A 15,486-nucleotide genomic window follows, 5' to 3' on the forward strand; every position below is an offset into this window, starting at 1 on the left:
ACAGCCTACAGGGAGGAGGTCCAGAAACTCACAACCTGGCACTGAACACCACAAAGACAAAGGAGATCATCGTGGACTTCAGGAGGAACAAAACTGACCCGCCCCCTCTCCACATTAACGGTGAACGTGTGGAGAGAATCCACACATTCAGGTTCCTGGGAGTCCAGATCTGCGACGACCTCTCCTGGACAGATAACATCTCAGCTGTCATAAAGAAGGCTCAGCAGTGTCTTCACTTCCTGAGAGTCCTCAGGAAGAACAGCCTGGACAGGAAGCTGCTGTTGGCCTTCTCCCGCTCCTCCATCGAGAGCCTGCTAATGTGCTGTGTTTCCACCTGGTACGGGAGCTACACCGAGGCAGACAGTGAAAGCAGCACAGAAGACCGTTGGCTGCCCTCTCCCATCCCTGACAGACATCTACTCCTCCTGGTGCCTCAGCAGAGCACGGAGCATCATTAAGGACACCTCACATCCTGGTTCTCAGCTGTTTGAGCTGCTGCCATCTGGCAGGCGTAACAGATTCATTAAAACAAGGACCAACAGGCTGAGGAACAGTTTCTTGTTGAGAGCCATCACCACCTTGAATGCTCATGTGTAAAAAAAAAAAAAAAAAAACTCCAGCTACATTATGACCTCACATTCCTCACCCATGCAATAAATGATGTGAATGTATTTAAATATTCAGTTGCAACACCCTGTGCAATACACTCCCTATTTGTATATATTCATTTGCGCATATTTATTTATTTTTTGACTTTTTTTTTTGTACTGAGCAATTTTTGCTTTTTTTATTTTTTGCTAATTTTATTTTATTTTATTGACTGGTTTGCACGGAAAAGAAGCTCCAATTTTGTTGCACTATGTGTAATGACAATAAAGGCATTTTATTCTATTCTTCTATTCCATTGTTTGTTTGTTTGTTTTTGATATCATGAACAGTAAATATTAATTTTAGCACATAATTTGGTCATAAAATAAAAGAAGCAACATAAAATCTAAGGAGCCAAAAGAGGTGTCTGAACCAGAAGAACTGGTTCTCTGTAAAGAGCCAGAATTCCCATCACTATTACGCAAACCTTTTACGTTAATTTGTGTTCTCCAAAAAGGGTTTGCAGTGACACGGTGCTCTGTACAACTCACCAGTTCATACAGAACAATGCACTTCTCACCTGTAGTGGAATTGGTGCTCATAGTTTCTTCCTGGAGGCTTTAAACATCTCCACAAGTCCACAAAGTTTCGCAAATGATCTACACTTTATTTGGAAATTGTCTCTCCATTATGTGTTCCAAACTCTTTCATTATCGTTATGTTTTCTACTTCTTTTTATTAACCAAATAAAATGTGTTGTTAGATACGTTTCATTGCCTTTACTGAAGCCCCATACACTACAATTACAAACCCTCTCAGTTAGTACGCTTTTCCACTGGTTGCCACATGGTTCCAACCGTTACCATTTTGGTCCCTGCTTCCTTGAGGTTCCAAGCAGGCTGACATTGCACAGAGCAGGGCACTGATTGGGTAAAAGTTCGGACAAAAGCCGAGTGGGAGTCTTTCAAGAAAACCAAAACCGCCATTTTTAAATGCCCCGTATGTGGACACGTATGTGATTACATCACATACATTTCACCATTATTCGTTGCACTACATTTCATTTCACGCATTAAAAACTGAAATGCTTATGAAACTGTGCCGTGGGCGAACAAAGAGCTGCAGATGTTTATGCTTTCAGTGGTTTCACAGCTGGTGGCTGCAGTTCAGCAAAACAGTGTCGGGAGAAATAAAAAAAAAAAAATGCAGAGTGACTGCCGAGCGACTACTGAAGCATCAAGGGCCGCAACCGTCGGAGTGGAATGAACAGAAAAAATGTTTGTTCTGTCTCATGGATGTGATGGACCACTGGCCCAATGGGCAATGGGAGGGAGGTGGCCTTGACTCAGCCGATGGACGACAAGAGAATAGTCTGTCACGACAATATCCGAAAACATGTATGAGGACTGTGAGTGTATTGTGACCTCAAGCAACTTTAGTTTTAAGGCTATTTGCAAAGCCGCTGAATCGTGTCGATTAGCTGTTGGCCACCAACTCCAACTCCATGTTCTGCTTGTGTTTTGTGTTCACTGGCAGCGAAACTTAAGAGGCAGCTATTCTTCCTCTTAAGGTTCGCTCCTTATAGCGATTTTAACGCTGCTAGCGTGTTAACACCAGTCGAATGAAACTTGCTGTTTTGTGCTTTGTGTGGACTTAAGTTGTGCGGATATTCTTGTCTAATGAACGACTCTGAGACGATCACTTGATCGTTTCAGCATCTACATTTTCTCTGCTAGGACAGTGTTTTGATACAAGTCAACAATATTAAACAAAATCATTCTATGCCCTACTAAAATGTCTTGCACAAAACAAAACAAAACCACGGTTAATGCAAAAAGTAAATTCTATGGTTCCGGGAACACGGGAGGCACAAAAAACGTCCAAGAACCTTTGGTTTGCCTTGCAACCGTGACTCCGCCCACGCTCAGGTACTGCTCAGGCTTATGGAAATGCTTTCCAGCCGAGCTGTCCCGTACCGTGAACGGCTGGCACTAGCCGTGCAGGGCTAGTTGAAAAACGCCTTTTATTCATTACATCTCCCCCTCAAAGATAATTAACTTCAATACACACTCAATCACTTCTCAGTCTGACCCAAATATCAACATAAACGTTCCATTTCTTCTTTGAACCAAAATAAGACAACTCAAATGTTTCACTTCATAAACAAAGACCTTAGGGTTGGGCAAGCGCTGTGAACAACCGCTGGCGTTGACCATTGCTTTTGTCCATACAATTTTGTGAGCGCAGTATATCTTGGGCTTAGTGGGGGTGGAATCCTCACCCCATTTCTGCAGTTGTGGTAAAAGACCTGCTTCTGTTTGGCTGCTGCATCAGTCTGTTTGATCGCATCCTTTTCGGGCCAGTTCGGTCTTAGGTTGTCCTGCAGTGTGGGCAAGGTGGTTCTGGGCTTCCTGCCCATGAGGAGTTCAGCGGAGGTAATTGACCATTCCTACATATCATTTTAGTTCGGTCATGTTTTGGGGTTGAGGAAAGTTCTCTATGCTGATCACTTTGTTTGGGTCAGGTCTGAAACCTGTCTCATCAATGATATGGCCCAGGAAGCAGACCTGTTGTTGTCTGAACTTGCACTTATCTTTGTTCAATTTCGAGGCCCGCAGCATCAATGACCTCTATTGCCTCAGCCAGGCGCTGGTCATGTATTTCCTCTGTTTCTCCACGTATGAGTACATCATCCATTTAGACCTCTGCCCCCTCAAGACCTGTAAAAGCCTCTGCCATTTCCCTTTGGAAGATTTCTAGAGTGCTCGATATTCCAAATGAGAGAAGGTGGAAGGTCTACCTCCCAAAATGGAGTGATGAATGTGGTGAGCCTCATGCTATCTTCTTGCGCTGGGATATGGTAGAACCCGGTTGCGGCGTTCACTGAAACACTTTGGACCCAGCGAGTCTTGGCATTATTTCTTTTACAGTGCGCAGTACATACTTTTTCAGTTTCACTGCACAGTTCAGCCTCCTGAGGTCTGCACAGCAGCGGACCTGCCTCTTGTTGGGTTTGAGCACCAGCACCATTGCTGTGCACCATTCTGTCGGCTGTGTAACCTTTTCAATTATGCATTCCTCTTTCATGCGTTGAAGGTAATATTATGTTTAATTTAGACACTTGTGCTTAATCAGAATCAGAATCAGCTTTATTGGCCAAGTTTGTGCATGCCAAACAGGGAATTTGACTCCGGTTTTTCTCTGCTCTCACTACTTTGGTTAAAAACAAAAAACAAAACAGAATAAGTAAAAAGTAAAGTATAAATTATACAATAAACAATAAACAATGTGCAACTTAGTGGAGAAGAAAGTTGAAAATTAAGAATATATTTACAGTATACATAATATATATATAAATTATATGTATATATATATATATATATATATATATATATATATATATATACATATATATAAAATCATTCAATGAAATGTGCACATATACCTAAATATAAAAATAACATATTTAAATCGACATATGTACACACTGTAACAGTACGATAGAAAGAAACACAGGTGCAGCAGTAGAGGTCAAGATGTTCAAAGTAGTGGAGTGTGAATAATGTAGTGTAAACAGCAATGTGAACAGGTAACAGTAGCGCAGTACGAGCAGTGTAAACAGGTGAAGAGGAAGGACGGTTATTGCACAGTGATTGCTCTGAGTCACTGAGTCTCTGTTAGTGATGTGAGTTCATCAGAGCAACAACCTGGGGGAAGAAACAGAGACGGTATCTGCTGGTTTTGGCGTACAGCGCTCTGTAACGTCGTCCAGAGGGGAGGAGTTTGGAAAGTCTGTGTCCTGGGTGTGAGGGGTTCTGCGGCGATGTTACTTGCACGTTTCTTTGTTTTAGACAGGTGCAAGTTGTGGATAGTTGGGAGGTTAGTCTCAAGTATTCTCTCCGCAGACCCAATTGTATGTTGCACTCTGTGCCTGTCTCGTCTGGTGGCAGATCCAAACCAGACAGTGATGGAGGTGCAGAGGACAGACTGGATGATGGCAGTGTAGAAGGTGATCAGACCTGAGCTGTCTCAGAAAGTACAATCTCTGCTGAGCCTTCTTATGGACAGAGTTTAAATGGGTGGTCCACTTCAGGTCCCGAGAGATTGTGGATCCCAGGAACTTGAAGGTGTCCGTGGTGGGAACACCTTCAAGAGTTCACAGCGTGGTGGGAACAGCAGCTGAATGTTTAAACCATTCAGCTGACCTATGCATAAGGAAAGGCATTGTTTGGATTACACACTTTGTAGCTGATTGCAGAAGTCATGCAAGACCTGGAAGGACAAAGGAAGCACATCCCTCATAAAACTGTGACCCTTGGTGACCAGAGGGCGGACAGCTGAAGCAATTGGCTTTGCAACCTTCATAAACTTCTGACCCATCGCAGGCATGGGGATGGGAACTTTTGACCTCAGGCTTTGCTTGCAGGAAATTGTTTCAGCAGACCATACCGGAAGAAAGGATGGGCCATTTGGCTCCCTGTCAAATAAGGACTGGTTTCTTCTCAGTAACATTAACTGGAAACTTGGAACAAAGGCTGCCTCAACATCCAAGGAGGCTGGGGTTTGGAGACCAGGCAGCCAGTTATAGGAGGACAAAATCGGAGCGCGTTTGCATATTTATTTTATCTATAAAAGGACTGAGTCAAGGGACAGATAGGAGTCAGACTTCATGCCCTGACAAAACATTGTTGTTGCTAGGGTTTGGAACTCGGCTCAGAGCTCTGTATATTTGTATCCTGAATTAATTTGTTTACTAAAGACATATCTAAATTGACATTCTTCTCCTGAAACACGTGGATTGGCAGTACAACACGAGAAAATATTGCGATTCAACAGCATCGCAGTTCTCTTTTAATCCGCGGAATCAGGGGCAGGGATATCCGTCGTGCTACATGTACTGTATACGGCTGGGCATCCTTTTGAAGGGCTATTCACACTGGCTGTTTTCAGCAATCCACTTGAACCAAAGATGTTGTTGACCTTGTCCACTCACCTGACTTGACCCACCCTTACAGCCTCAGGGCTGCCTAACAGGCAGTTGCATGTCCCTCTTACCACATAACAAGACCCCTGTCTAGTAACTTGTTCATTGTCTGCATCTCCAAATCACCATCGGTTTCCTTACCAAACAGCTGCTGGGCCACCATCACTGGATCGTCAAAAAAAAACTACTACTGGCCATTTAAATGAAAGTAAAGAAAACATGATGGCTGAGGGAAACCAGTTGTCTCAGGCAGCCCAAATCAAAATGTTACCAGGGGGCTGACTTCATTTACAAATGCCCAAAGAAAGCTGTGATACCTGTGAGTCTCAGTAGTAGTATCAGGTAGACAGCTGATAAGTAGAGATAGAGAGAGATATACGCAAATTTGCGTATATCATATTTCCTGCTTTTTTTTGCCAGTAATATGTTGTGTATGTTGTAATGTATGTAATGTAAATTTCTGATGAATCCTCTGACGGTGGGGTAGCACATCTGCAGCTGTTCGGTGAGGAATTAGAAGACCATTACGGACTCCAGTTGTTTTGTTATTGTGCGACAAAAGAGGTTAACCGCAAATTAACACGCTGAAAAGACTGATATCGCCCCCTAGTCTTGGGGAGGAGGACACGTTCCCGTGAATAATTCGATTTTCTCAACTGCATGTATACTGGGACAAGGAGAGAAGTCCGATTAGACAAGAAAACCGAATTATGAGGATAGCTCGATTAAGCTCTGCATGTAAACGTACTTTAGGAAACTTCCAGACTGGAGATACCTTGAGCCTGACACACTGGTTTCTTGTGCATATCTACTGACTTATAGATCACATATAACGTACATTTTCAGATTTTTTTTTTTTTTGTCTTCTTCTCAGGCTCCTTCTGTCTAAACTCAGTTTAACTTCCTCCTAATTCTGTCTGTTCCACACATTTGGAACAGGACAAAAACAAGTCAGTCTCAAACACCTGGCTGGAGTTAGTTAATGAGGGACACCAAGAGGGAATATACAGGAAATAATGAGATGGATGTTTTCCCCTTCAACAACAACCTGTGCACAATAAAAATGACTCAGCCCAACGTCAGGGAGACTTTAGAACAGGGGTGGGCAATTATTTTTTGCAATGGGCCACATGACAAACCTGCATCGTGTCGGCAGGCCACGGAAGTTTTCTTGAGGCACGTTTTTACTGTGAAACGTCAACGTGACGCATCGGCTTCAACAAACTTCAGTTTGGCAGTCAAATAGTAAAGCAGATTTCACTTTAAATCTGAAACTATGATGAACAAAATGCAGGCATACTTTAAATACCCGCATTTTGTATGATACCTGCAGTTTGGTTTATTTTATTTTTTTTTACACATAACGATACTTCGAGACACTGTTGGGACAGACAAAGAGTTTTCTCTTACTGTTGTTTTCTTTAAATACACGCGAAACTACCTGGGTTGTCGCGCAATTTTGCAATCCTCGAGCCGCTGCGCGAGATGCCCCGCTTGGAAATGCAATTGGTGTGAGAGGGTAAGTAGCAGTTTCCATGAGCCGCAGATGCTTCTGGTATAAATTTGGGGTTTGAGAAAGAAACAGATATGATTTGTGAGGACAGGACATTTAATTGGAGGCGTCTGCAGGTTCTCCAGATTCTCCAATTGTCTCTTCCAGGCATCTAAACTAGTTCAAAGGGCACTTATGATGCTTTTCCACTTTTCTGAGCTCTAAATACTGTTACAATGTTAAACCCATTATCAAACGATGCAAAATCGTCAAATAATGAGGTTCATACGTTTGGACGTGAGTCCTGCAAGTTGTTGGGCATGGTTCTGAACACTCTGTGGAACGTATTGACGTGAATGCTCTCCAGATCTCCTTTCATGGCCAAGCTCAGACACACTCTCGGACTGGTTCCGCCCTCCCCCGCTCTGCCCCGGAAGTTATGTCGCAGTGCGCTGCTCCAAGAAAATGTTATTTCTGCGTCAGGGAAATTAAAAACCAATTGAATATTCTAAATTGTCCGTAGGTGTGCATGTGAGTGTGAATGGTTGTTTGCTTCTATGTGGCCCTGCGACGAACTGGCGACTTGTCCAGGGTGTCACCCTGCCTTCGCCCTAAGACAGCTGGGATAGGCTCCAGCAGACCTCCGTGACCCTGAATTGGAATAAGCGGGTATAGAAGATGGATGTATGGATGGAAAATAAAAAACGAACAGAGAACGAACAGAGAAAATGTTGGAGGTTTGTTCAGCCTAATGCGGATGCGATGGAACACCGGTCCGGTGGACGACGAGAGAATAGTCAGCCACGGCAATATTTGAAAACACGTACGAGGACTGTGAGTGCATTGTGACCTCAAGCAACATTAGTTTTAAGACTATTTGCAACGTACAACCGCTGAACCGTGTTGATGAACTGTTAGCCACCACCGCTAACTCCGTTCTCTGCTTGTGTGTTGCGTTCGCTGACACGAAACTGAAGAGTTTCTGCCAGCATGTTAACATTGGTTGTATAGAGCTATTCCTGCTTTGTGCTTTGTGTGGACTTAAGTTGTGCAGATATTCTTGTCTAATAATAAACGACTCTATGACTCAAGTGATCGTTTCAGCGTACATATTTTCTCTGCTAGGACAGTGTTTTGATACAAGTCAACAGTATGAAACGAAATCATTCTAAGCCCTATTAAGATGTCTCGCAAAAATACAAAACAAAAACACGGTCAGTACAAAAAGTAAAATATATTTCCGGGGACACGGAAGGCACAAAAAACGTCCAGGGACCTTCGGTCCGCCTTGCGGCCGTAACTCAGCCCGCGCTGGTTCCGTACGAAGCTGGATTAGCCAGTAAACTGCTGCTAAAGTGTAGCACTTGTATTTAATCAAAAATGAGGCCAACGTGAGGCGCATGTAATATAAGATTCAGAAGATGCTAGAGTTGGCTCAAAGAGGGAGTGGAGACAAGCGACCAGAGACTTGTTTGCATTTATATATATATTTATATGAATAATGGTGGTAAACAATGTGAAATTATATACAGTGAACAAAAATAAGTTTGCAAAAGGAAAACAAAAATGGCCATCTAAACAAATAACACAAAACCAAAAACTTCAACAAAACCATCAAACAAACTGTTCCATAGCCCAGCAATGCAGCCATCCAACCCTTCCGCCCACCCACAGTTCATGACAAAACAACCCACGTCTGGGTTTGGGGTCAAATACAGTAGTCAGGGTGAAATATGAGAAGGAAATGAAAATTCAGTAAAAGAGGGTGTGTGTATGTAAATGAGTGTGAATGTATGTCAGTGTGTATGGGTCTGGATGGAAAGGGGCCACGGCTGAGCAAGTGGGGTGAGAGTTTTTCAATTGAGCTCCAAGGAGCCCCCTACCGGCCTGGCAGGTGGGGAGGCGTTTCGGTTGTAGGATCGTTCAAATCCTGCTTCGTAAGCTCGCCATCATTTCAGTTCAGGGACCTGGCCAGGTCACAGGCATGGCAACACTCAGCCATGTTCAGCTTGAGTTGGCACAGTTGAAGGCTCCTACAAGTCAACAATAAGTCAAATGACAAAACAGCCTTGCAGTGCCCAAAACAGATCTCTGGTAGGTAGATCAGAACCAACCTGTAGCTCATCTCTCCTGTAGCTTCCCCCATTGCTTCCCTGAGAGTGAGCCACAGAGGCCTTATATACCCACCCACTGGTGGTGATTGGCTGCACCAACCCACCTGACCATATGACATCACATGCTGGCTGGCCATTGTTTGGCCAGCTCACACATGTGCCTCCATGTCATAAGAGCATTGGTTTCCATTGGCCACCTCGACCCATGTGATCATATGACAATTCCTGGGGCACAAAAAGCAATTTATCACCCTTGCTACAAAAGGGTGAAGCCTTCCCGATGGTAAGTGTTTAAATTGTGCCTGTTTCGTAAAGTTTGCCATTTACTCTTAACTCCCGCACCGGCAAACTGTGGAAGTGAGGCTCAGCAGCGACGAAGAGTGTGACCAATCACAGCGGAGTGGGCTGGGGCGGGAGGCGTACACGGAGGAGGCCGGGGGTGGAGTGAAGTAAAACAGACCGTTTTCGTGGGATGCAGGAAATACGAGGAAGCGAAGCAGCGAGATACACAGATCTACAAAGCTTTCAGTGCGGGGAATCGTGTGTTGCTGCTCTGGAGGGTATATATAGGTTAGCTTTAGCAAGTTAAACTAGTTAAAGTCTGAAACATCCTTTAGCAACTTGAATTGACTTCAGCCTCAAAGCTCTTTGAAGGTGGTTGGAGTTGTGGGGGTAAGCTGACTGTTGCTGCTGGATGTTTAGCAGCACCAACAACAGTTTGCGGCTGGGTGTGCAGCCATGTACGCAGCTGCGCTCTCTGCCTTCCTATATGTCATTTTGACACCAGCGGCCAAATTGCTGTCGGAAGGCACAAAGAAAAGGCAACACATCCATCTTCCTGTCTGGTGTACCGAGGTCCCCCTGCTGCCACTGGACAACACAGCGAGGCAGCGATCAAATGTCAGGACCACCAACGCCTGGCTGATATCGTGTTGCATGGCAGAGGCAGAATGTCGCCCATCTTTAGAATAAGTAAGTGCAGGACGCTTGCTGCTGTTGTTGGACTGGAAACGCAGCAAAACACTAGAATCTGAGGGGACCAATCAAAGGATGTCCTGCCGAGATTTATGGATGAGTTCTGTTAATTGCTCTTGTTGAACTGCAAGTGTGTGAGTGTCTTTGAGTGTTAGTCCGTGTTTAATGTTCCTTTGGTATTACACATCATGTTTTCTTTGTGTCGGTCTGAACCGTGAGTCAATGTGGACTCTGTTTGAGTTAGCCCCCTGGCTACCGCCATGTTGGGGTGTGTTCAATGTATATGTGTGTGTGTGTGTGTGTGTGTGTGTGTGTGTGTGTGTGTGTGTGTGTGTGTGTGTGGAGAACACCTGGCACTGTTCAGCTGCATGTTGTGGGGGTGTTTGAATGAATGCCGCCTAGTACATTGACATTCACAACTCTGTGAATGTTCTTCAATGGCTGAGCCAGAGTCCTGACTTTGGAGAGACTGAAGATGGCTATCCACCAACATTCACCAATCCAGTCCAAACCAGAACTGGAGAGGATCTGCAAGGAGGAACGGTAAAAGATCCCCAAATCCAGGCGTGGAAAACTTGTTGGATCATTCCCAAGAATTGGCCATGTATTGGCTCAAAAAGGTGCTTCGACTCAATACTGACCAAAGGGTCTAAACACTTGTAATATACACTGATATTTCAGTGTAAATTAGCAAAACTTTCTACAAGTCTGTGTTTTTCTAATATTGGGTGCGTTATGTGCGTGAGTGAGGAAAAAAATTAATTAAAGCTGCAAGCAGCATTTGTGGGACTGAGCCTACGTGGCGGCCACCTGCCGATGAGGTCCGCCTCCTGCCAATGCCTGCCAATGACCCCCACCACCTGCCGACACCACCCGACACTTGCCGATGCTCCGTGACACTTGTTGACTCATCTGGATGCTTTCAATCCCCTTGCCGACGCCTGCTGATCCTTGCAGACCTCCGCTGACTCCTGCCATCCCCTGCCGACACCCCCCAAAACCCGCCGACACTCCGCGACCCCTCCTGACACCCTATGACCCCCCTAGAATCCTGCCCACCCTATACCGACCTCTGCTGACCCCTGCCATCCCCTGTCGACGCCTCCCGATGAGTTTCGAAGCATGTTTAGTGGGTGAAATGAGAACTGGAAGAGATCTTAATAATCATATGTTTAAGCAAATTATGCACATTTTACACAATTGTTTTTTGTTTTTTTTTGAAAGGCTGTTGAATGTAAATTATAGGCCTTGATGAGACAAAAACTTGTTTTTTTTTTAATGATGGCTGTACCACCTTCCAAATGGCAACAACAGCAATTTATGTGTGTGTTGCTTAAAAAAAGAAGGAATATAAAGGCAGAGGGAACTGCAGTAGCTGAGTCATGCGTTTCCCCCACAGAGCTCTGTGGACACAAGATCCTTGCTTCTGGGTTGGAAGCACCAAAATGGAATCATATAAGATAAAACTGAAAAAAAAAATAAAATAAATGCACAGCAAAATTTATAAGCAATTATGAGTGTTTGTTGAGTAAATTAGTACTTTCTTCCCTTTGTCCAGTGTGGGCGTAATGACAAGCAGGAACTGAAAAAAAACCCAACAACAAATAAATGCAGTGTTTTTCCAGTTAACTAGTTCAGACCAGAAGAAGGTGATCTTGAACGCTCGCTGCACTTGGCTCTTACCGGTGTGGCTGAAGAACGAGAAGTCATGAACTGGGGCTTGGCTGATAGTCAGTATATTCATATATATTTCAATATGTTATATACTTTACAGTAACCGCCACCTGAGTGTGATTTGTAGCTGTTTAGTGGTTGATCTGATCGAGTAAGTGCTGATTTCAAGTTTTACTGAACTTGTAACTTATCAATATTTCACGTTCTTAATGAATAAATAAATAAGATTTTATATTTTTTATATTTGTTAAGATGTGTGTGTATTATATTTTTCTATATACACACACATTATCAGAGAGAGTTGCTCTGACACCGTAAGCACTTTGGTGTTTATGGTGCAAACGAAACTGCCCCTGGTTTTAGCTGGTGGTGTTTACGACTGTCAAATTAACGTGCCAACGTAAGCGCAAACTCTTTGTGGATCTGCCGCTGTTTCGAATGAGTCATATTTTCATAGAAGGGGGTGTCATTTTGCGCGTAATGACAAATTTAAATAGGCTGGGAGGAAGTCCAAAAACCTTGCGAAGCTCCGCTGCGAAGACAGAAAAACTTTGGCAGGCAGCAGATTGACGCTCCCACTTAGCAGTTTCCCACAACCACGCACAAACAGACCGATGATTGATGGCAAAAGCGGTGGCAAAGGTGTGTGGTTGTAGGGCAAATAGCAGAGTGCAGTTCATGATGAAAGGACCGGAGGTCTCAGGATCTCCACTATAGCGTTCTGGGGTTACCACATCTGGCTCGGGAGTGTCAGGCACTAGCAGAGGCGACGCAAAGGGTGCTGCAGCCTCAGCGAGGGATCAGAGTTCCAGCAATCAGGGATCAATGCCAGAACGAGTTGTAACCAGGTGATCAGTCCAAGGGCAAGGCAGGCTGGTACGAGGACAAACTGGGTCAGCATCGGGGAATCGGTCTGGAGATAAGTGCTGGAAAGGCTTGCATGTGTGCGAAGACGATCTGGCAAAGAGGGAGTGCTGAGTTGGAGCTTGAGAGAGCTGGAGCTGATTGCTGGGGAAGAGGTACAGGTCAGGTGTGTTGATTATCGACTGGGAGCAGGTGTGTCAATCAGCCGGAAAAAAAAAAAAAACAGGTCAGCATGGAGGTTGACAGTAACACTACAATTACCACAATGCTCTGCTGATAATTTGGCACCTCTATCAGTACAGAACCCATGAACACCTTCTCCTGTGTTGACATTAGTCAACTTGTTTGGGTCAATATGGAAAGTTTCACTGTTATATCTGGCCCAGGATTTTTCAATTAATATCAATGTTGGCCCATGACTTTGTTTTAAAGTTTCAAATTTTGGCCCATTGTGTATTTGAGTTTGAGCCCCCTGCTCTATGTGGTACACTATTAAGAAAAAAAAGAACACTTTTTTAGACAACTAAAATAAACGAAAGACACATTAGGGAAGATTTGACAGGGAAGACCAGTGCAGCTGGTTGACTCTCGTCTTGATGAATATGATGACTCTGATCGAAACACACATCGTCTCTGAAATGTTCTCGGGTGGAAAGTCTCTGAAAAAGAAAAAGGCAATACCTTGGCTCTGATTGCGCAAATTGTTACATTTAAGTGGGCTAATCAGATCCGGTTTAGCACAACAGCCACTGATCAAGCCTAAACGCAGCAGAACTCGTGCTGGTCAGAAGTGAGGCAAACCATGTAGCAAAGCTGTCATAAAGAACAGCAAAAAACTGTTGAAATAGCAGCATTCATGCTAATCTCTTACCTAGCAGCATTTGTTAGCTTCTTCATCCTGGTCCTCTTCTTCTTCTTCTTCTTCTGTTTCTTCTTTTTCTTCTTCTTCTTCTGTTTTTTGTCTCTAGTTCTTTACGTCATGGTCATGGAATCCACGGAAACATAAAGACTCAAAGCGCTTGTTAGCTGGTGAGATGGACAAAGTTTCAATGGAGCCGCCATTTAAAGTTATCGCTGCAATACTCTGCTCAGCCTAAAAAAAAAAAGGGGGAGAGCTTCCGTAGATCCGTTTCACGACACCCATGGAACTTATTGCAGATGTATATTTATTATACTCTGGAGAAAAGTTCAGAAGTAATTTCCAGAAAATGAGGAAGCACAGCAGGCTCGACTGGAGACAGGCTGGCCGGACGGCAGTAACATTGAGCTCTGAGGGTAAAACCCGTCGTGGGCTGACTCAAGAGCGGCTAAATGCTCTTTTAAGCTAAAAAGTGCCATACTTGCGTTTAAGCGGTGGTAAACCCCACAAAGCCGGCCGCCCGATTGGGAACACGTTGATTTTCCCATGTGAAGTTGATGCCGCTGGAATAAGCCGCTGCCACCGCTGCCGTTTTTAAGAGTGTGGCCGAGCGTCTGACAGCCACTCGACTGCTCATACTCCCCTCAACTGTGCGTCCCAAAAATGAACCTTACATAAGGAGAAATAAGGAGAGGGGAGTAGGGAGGACGATAGAGGAGGAGGGAGGGAGGGTCCATCTCGCCGCCAGGCTCTCTGTTCACTCTGTCCAGGATCCGCTGTGGTTTCCTGGGCGCAACATCCAGGTGGCACTCCACATACACCTCCCGCTCCTCCAAGTCTTACCCCTGGAGTGACCTGTGCAGGATGGACGTGCAGGTGGACGTCACAGCATCCAGTCGGCGAGGTCAAGCGGTTGGACCTCATTGAGCGCTCAGCGATACTTCAGCAGCAAACTGAAGGAAGCACAGATAAAAGGCAGTGTGTGGAACAACAACAACTCAATTGCTTTTCTGGACGCTAGCGGGAGCTATCTCAAACAGCTAACCCCGCCAATCGCAAGAAGATACGTCGTTCTGTTTGTTCTGTTTACATGGTTGAAGATTGTCCACGTGCTGCGTCTCCATTTCTTTATGAACTGTGAGCTGCACCATAAAAAAAAAACAACAATGGAAAAAAAAAAGCAGACACACATGGTAACACACACACATTGACTACTGGTAAAAATGAGCTTTTTCTGAGAGTGTGTGCTGTGTGAGGTGGTGGTGCTGGCAGCTTGGAGTCATTGAGATTGTAACTGTGTCTCTGTTGTGCCCTTCCTGCTGCAGGCTGTAGGTGGCGCCAGAGGGACCTGTGTCTGTTTGCCTGAAGCTCCGCTCTGCTTACATCTGCTCCTCCGCCCGCCTCACACCCAGCCACCCTCTGCTCTCTCGCTTTCACAGACTCTCCCAGATGCAACATCTATTCTCTAAACTCCCTGTCGGAGCCTTTAGGGGCTGCTGTACCCCAAGGTGTGTGGTGACTTTCAATCAGAGAGGCCTTTTTCTCGCGCTATGCCTGAAGTCCTTCTCCAAGCGGCACCTGTTGTCTTTTGCCAAGGAGTCAACGCGCATGTACCACCATTCATGCCATGCTGCAACTCATCCCAAGCTGCAAATGTTTGTTTTTTTTGTGTAGACATTTGAGCATGAACATCACTATGGCGAAAACCTTCTGCGTCTGTGCTGTGATACTAAGCAACACTGAGTTCTCGGTCACCACCTGCTGATGTTTACGGCTGACAAGAATGTTGTCATTGTCCCAAAATTATTACAAGCAAACTCTCAAATTGATTTGAAACAAAACCAAACAAAACCTTCAACATTCACGATAGGAGGTTCCTGTCGCACGACAAACACCGGCAGCTGTGCCTTTAAATCTTTGTAGTGAAGGAGGCTGG

At 44.7% G+C, this 15,486-nt stretch overlaps 1 protein-coding gene across 1 annotated transcript in view; it reads left to right on the forward strand.

The window, feature by feature from the left end:
- The window catches only part of ksr2 (kinase suppressor of ras 2), a 116,873-nt gene extending 101,619 nt beyond the window's left edge, over positions 1-15,254 (forward strand). Inside the window, exon 22 of the mRNA XM_076025798.1 lies at positions 14,876-15,254. Within this exon, the coding sequence (XP_075881913.1) occupies positions 14,876-14,882 (7 nt within the window). The 3' untranslated portion in view covers positions 14,883-15,254. The remainder of the gene's footprint in view (positions 1-14,875) is intronic.
- Positions 15,255-15,486: the final 232 nt, after the last annotated feature.

The sequence above is a fragment of the Nelusetta ayraudi genome, unplaced genomic scaffold (genome assembly GCF_046127955.1).
Source record: "Nelusetta ayraudi isolate G7.1 ecotype Tasmania unplaced genomic scaffold, CSIRO-AGI_Nayr_v1 ptg000018l, whole genome shotgun sequence".
NCBI lineage: Eukaryota > Metazoa > Chordata > Actinopteri > Tetraodontiformes > Monacanthidae > Nelusetta > Nelusetta ayraudi.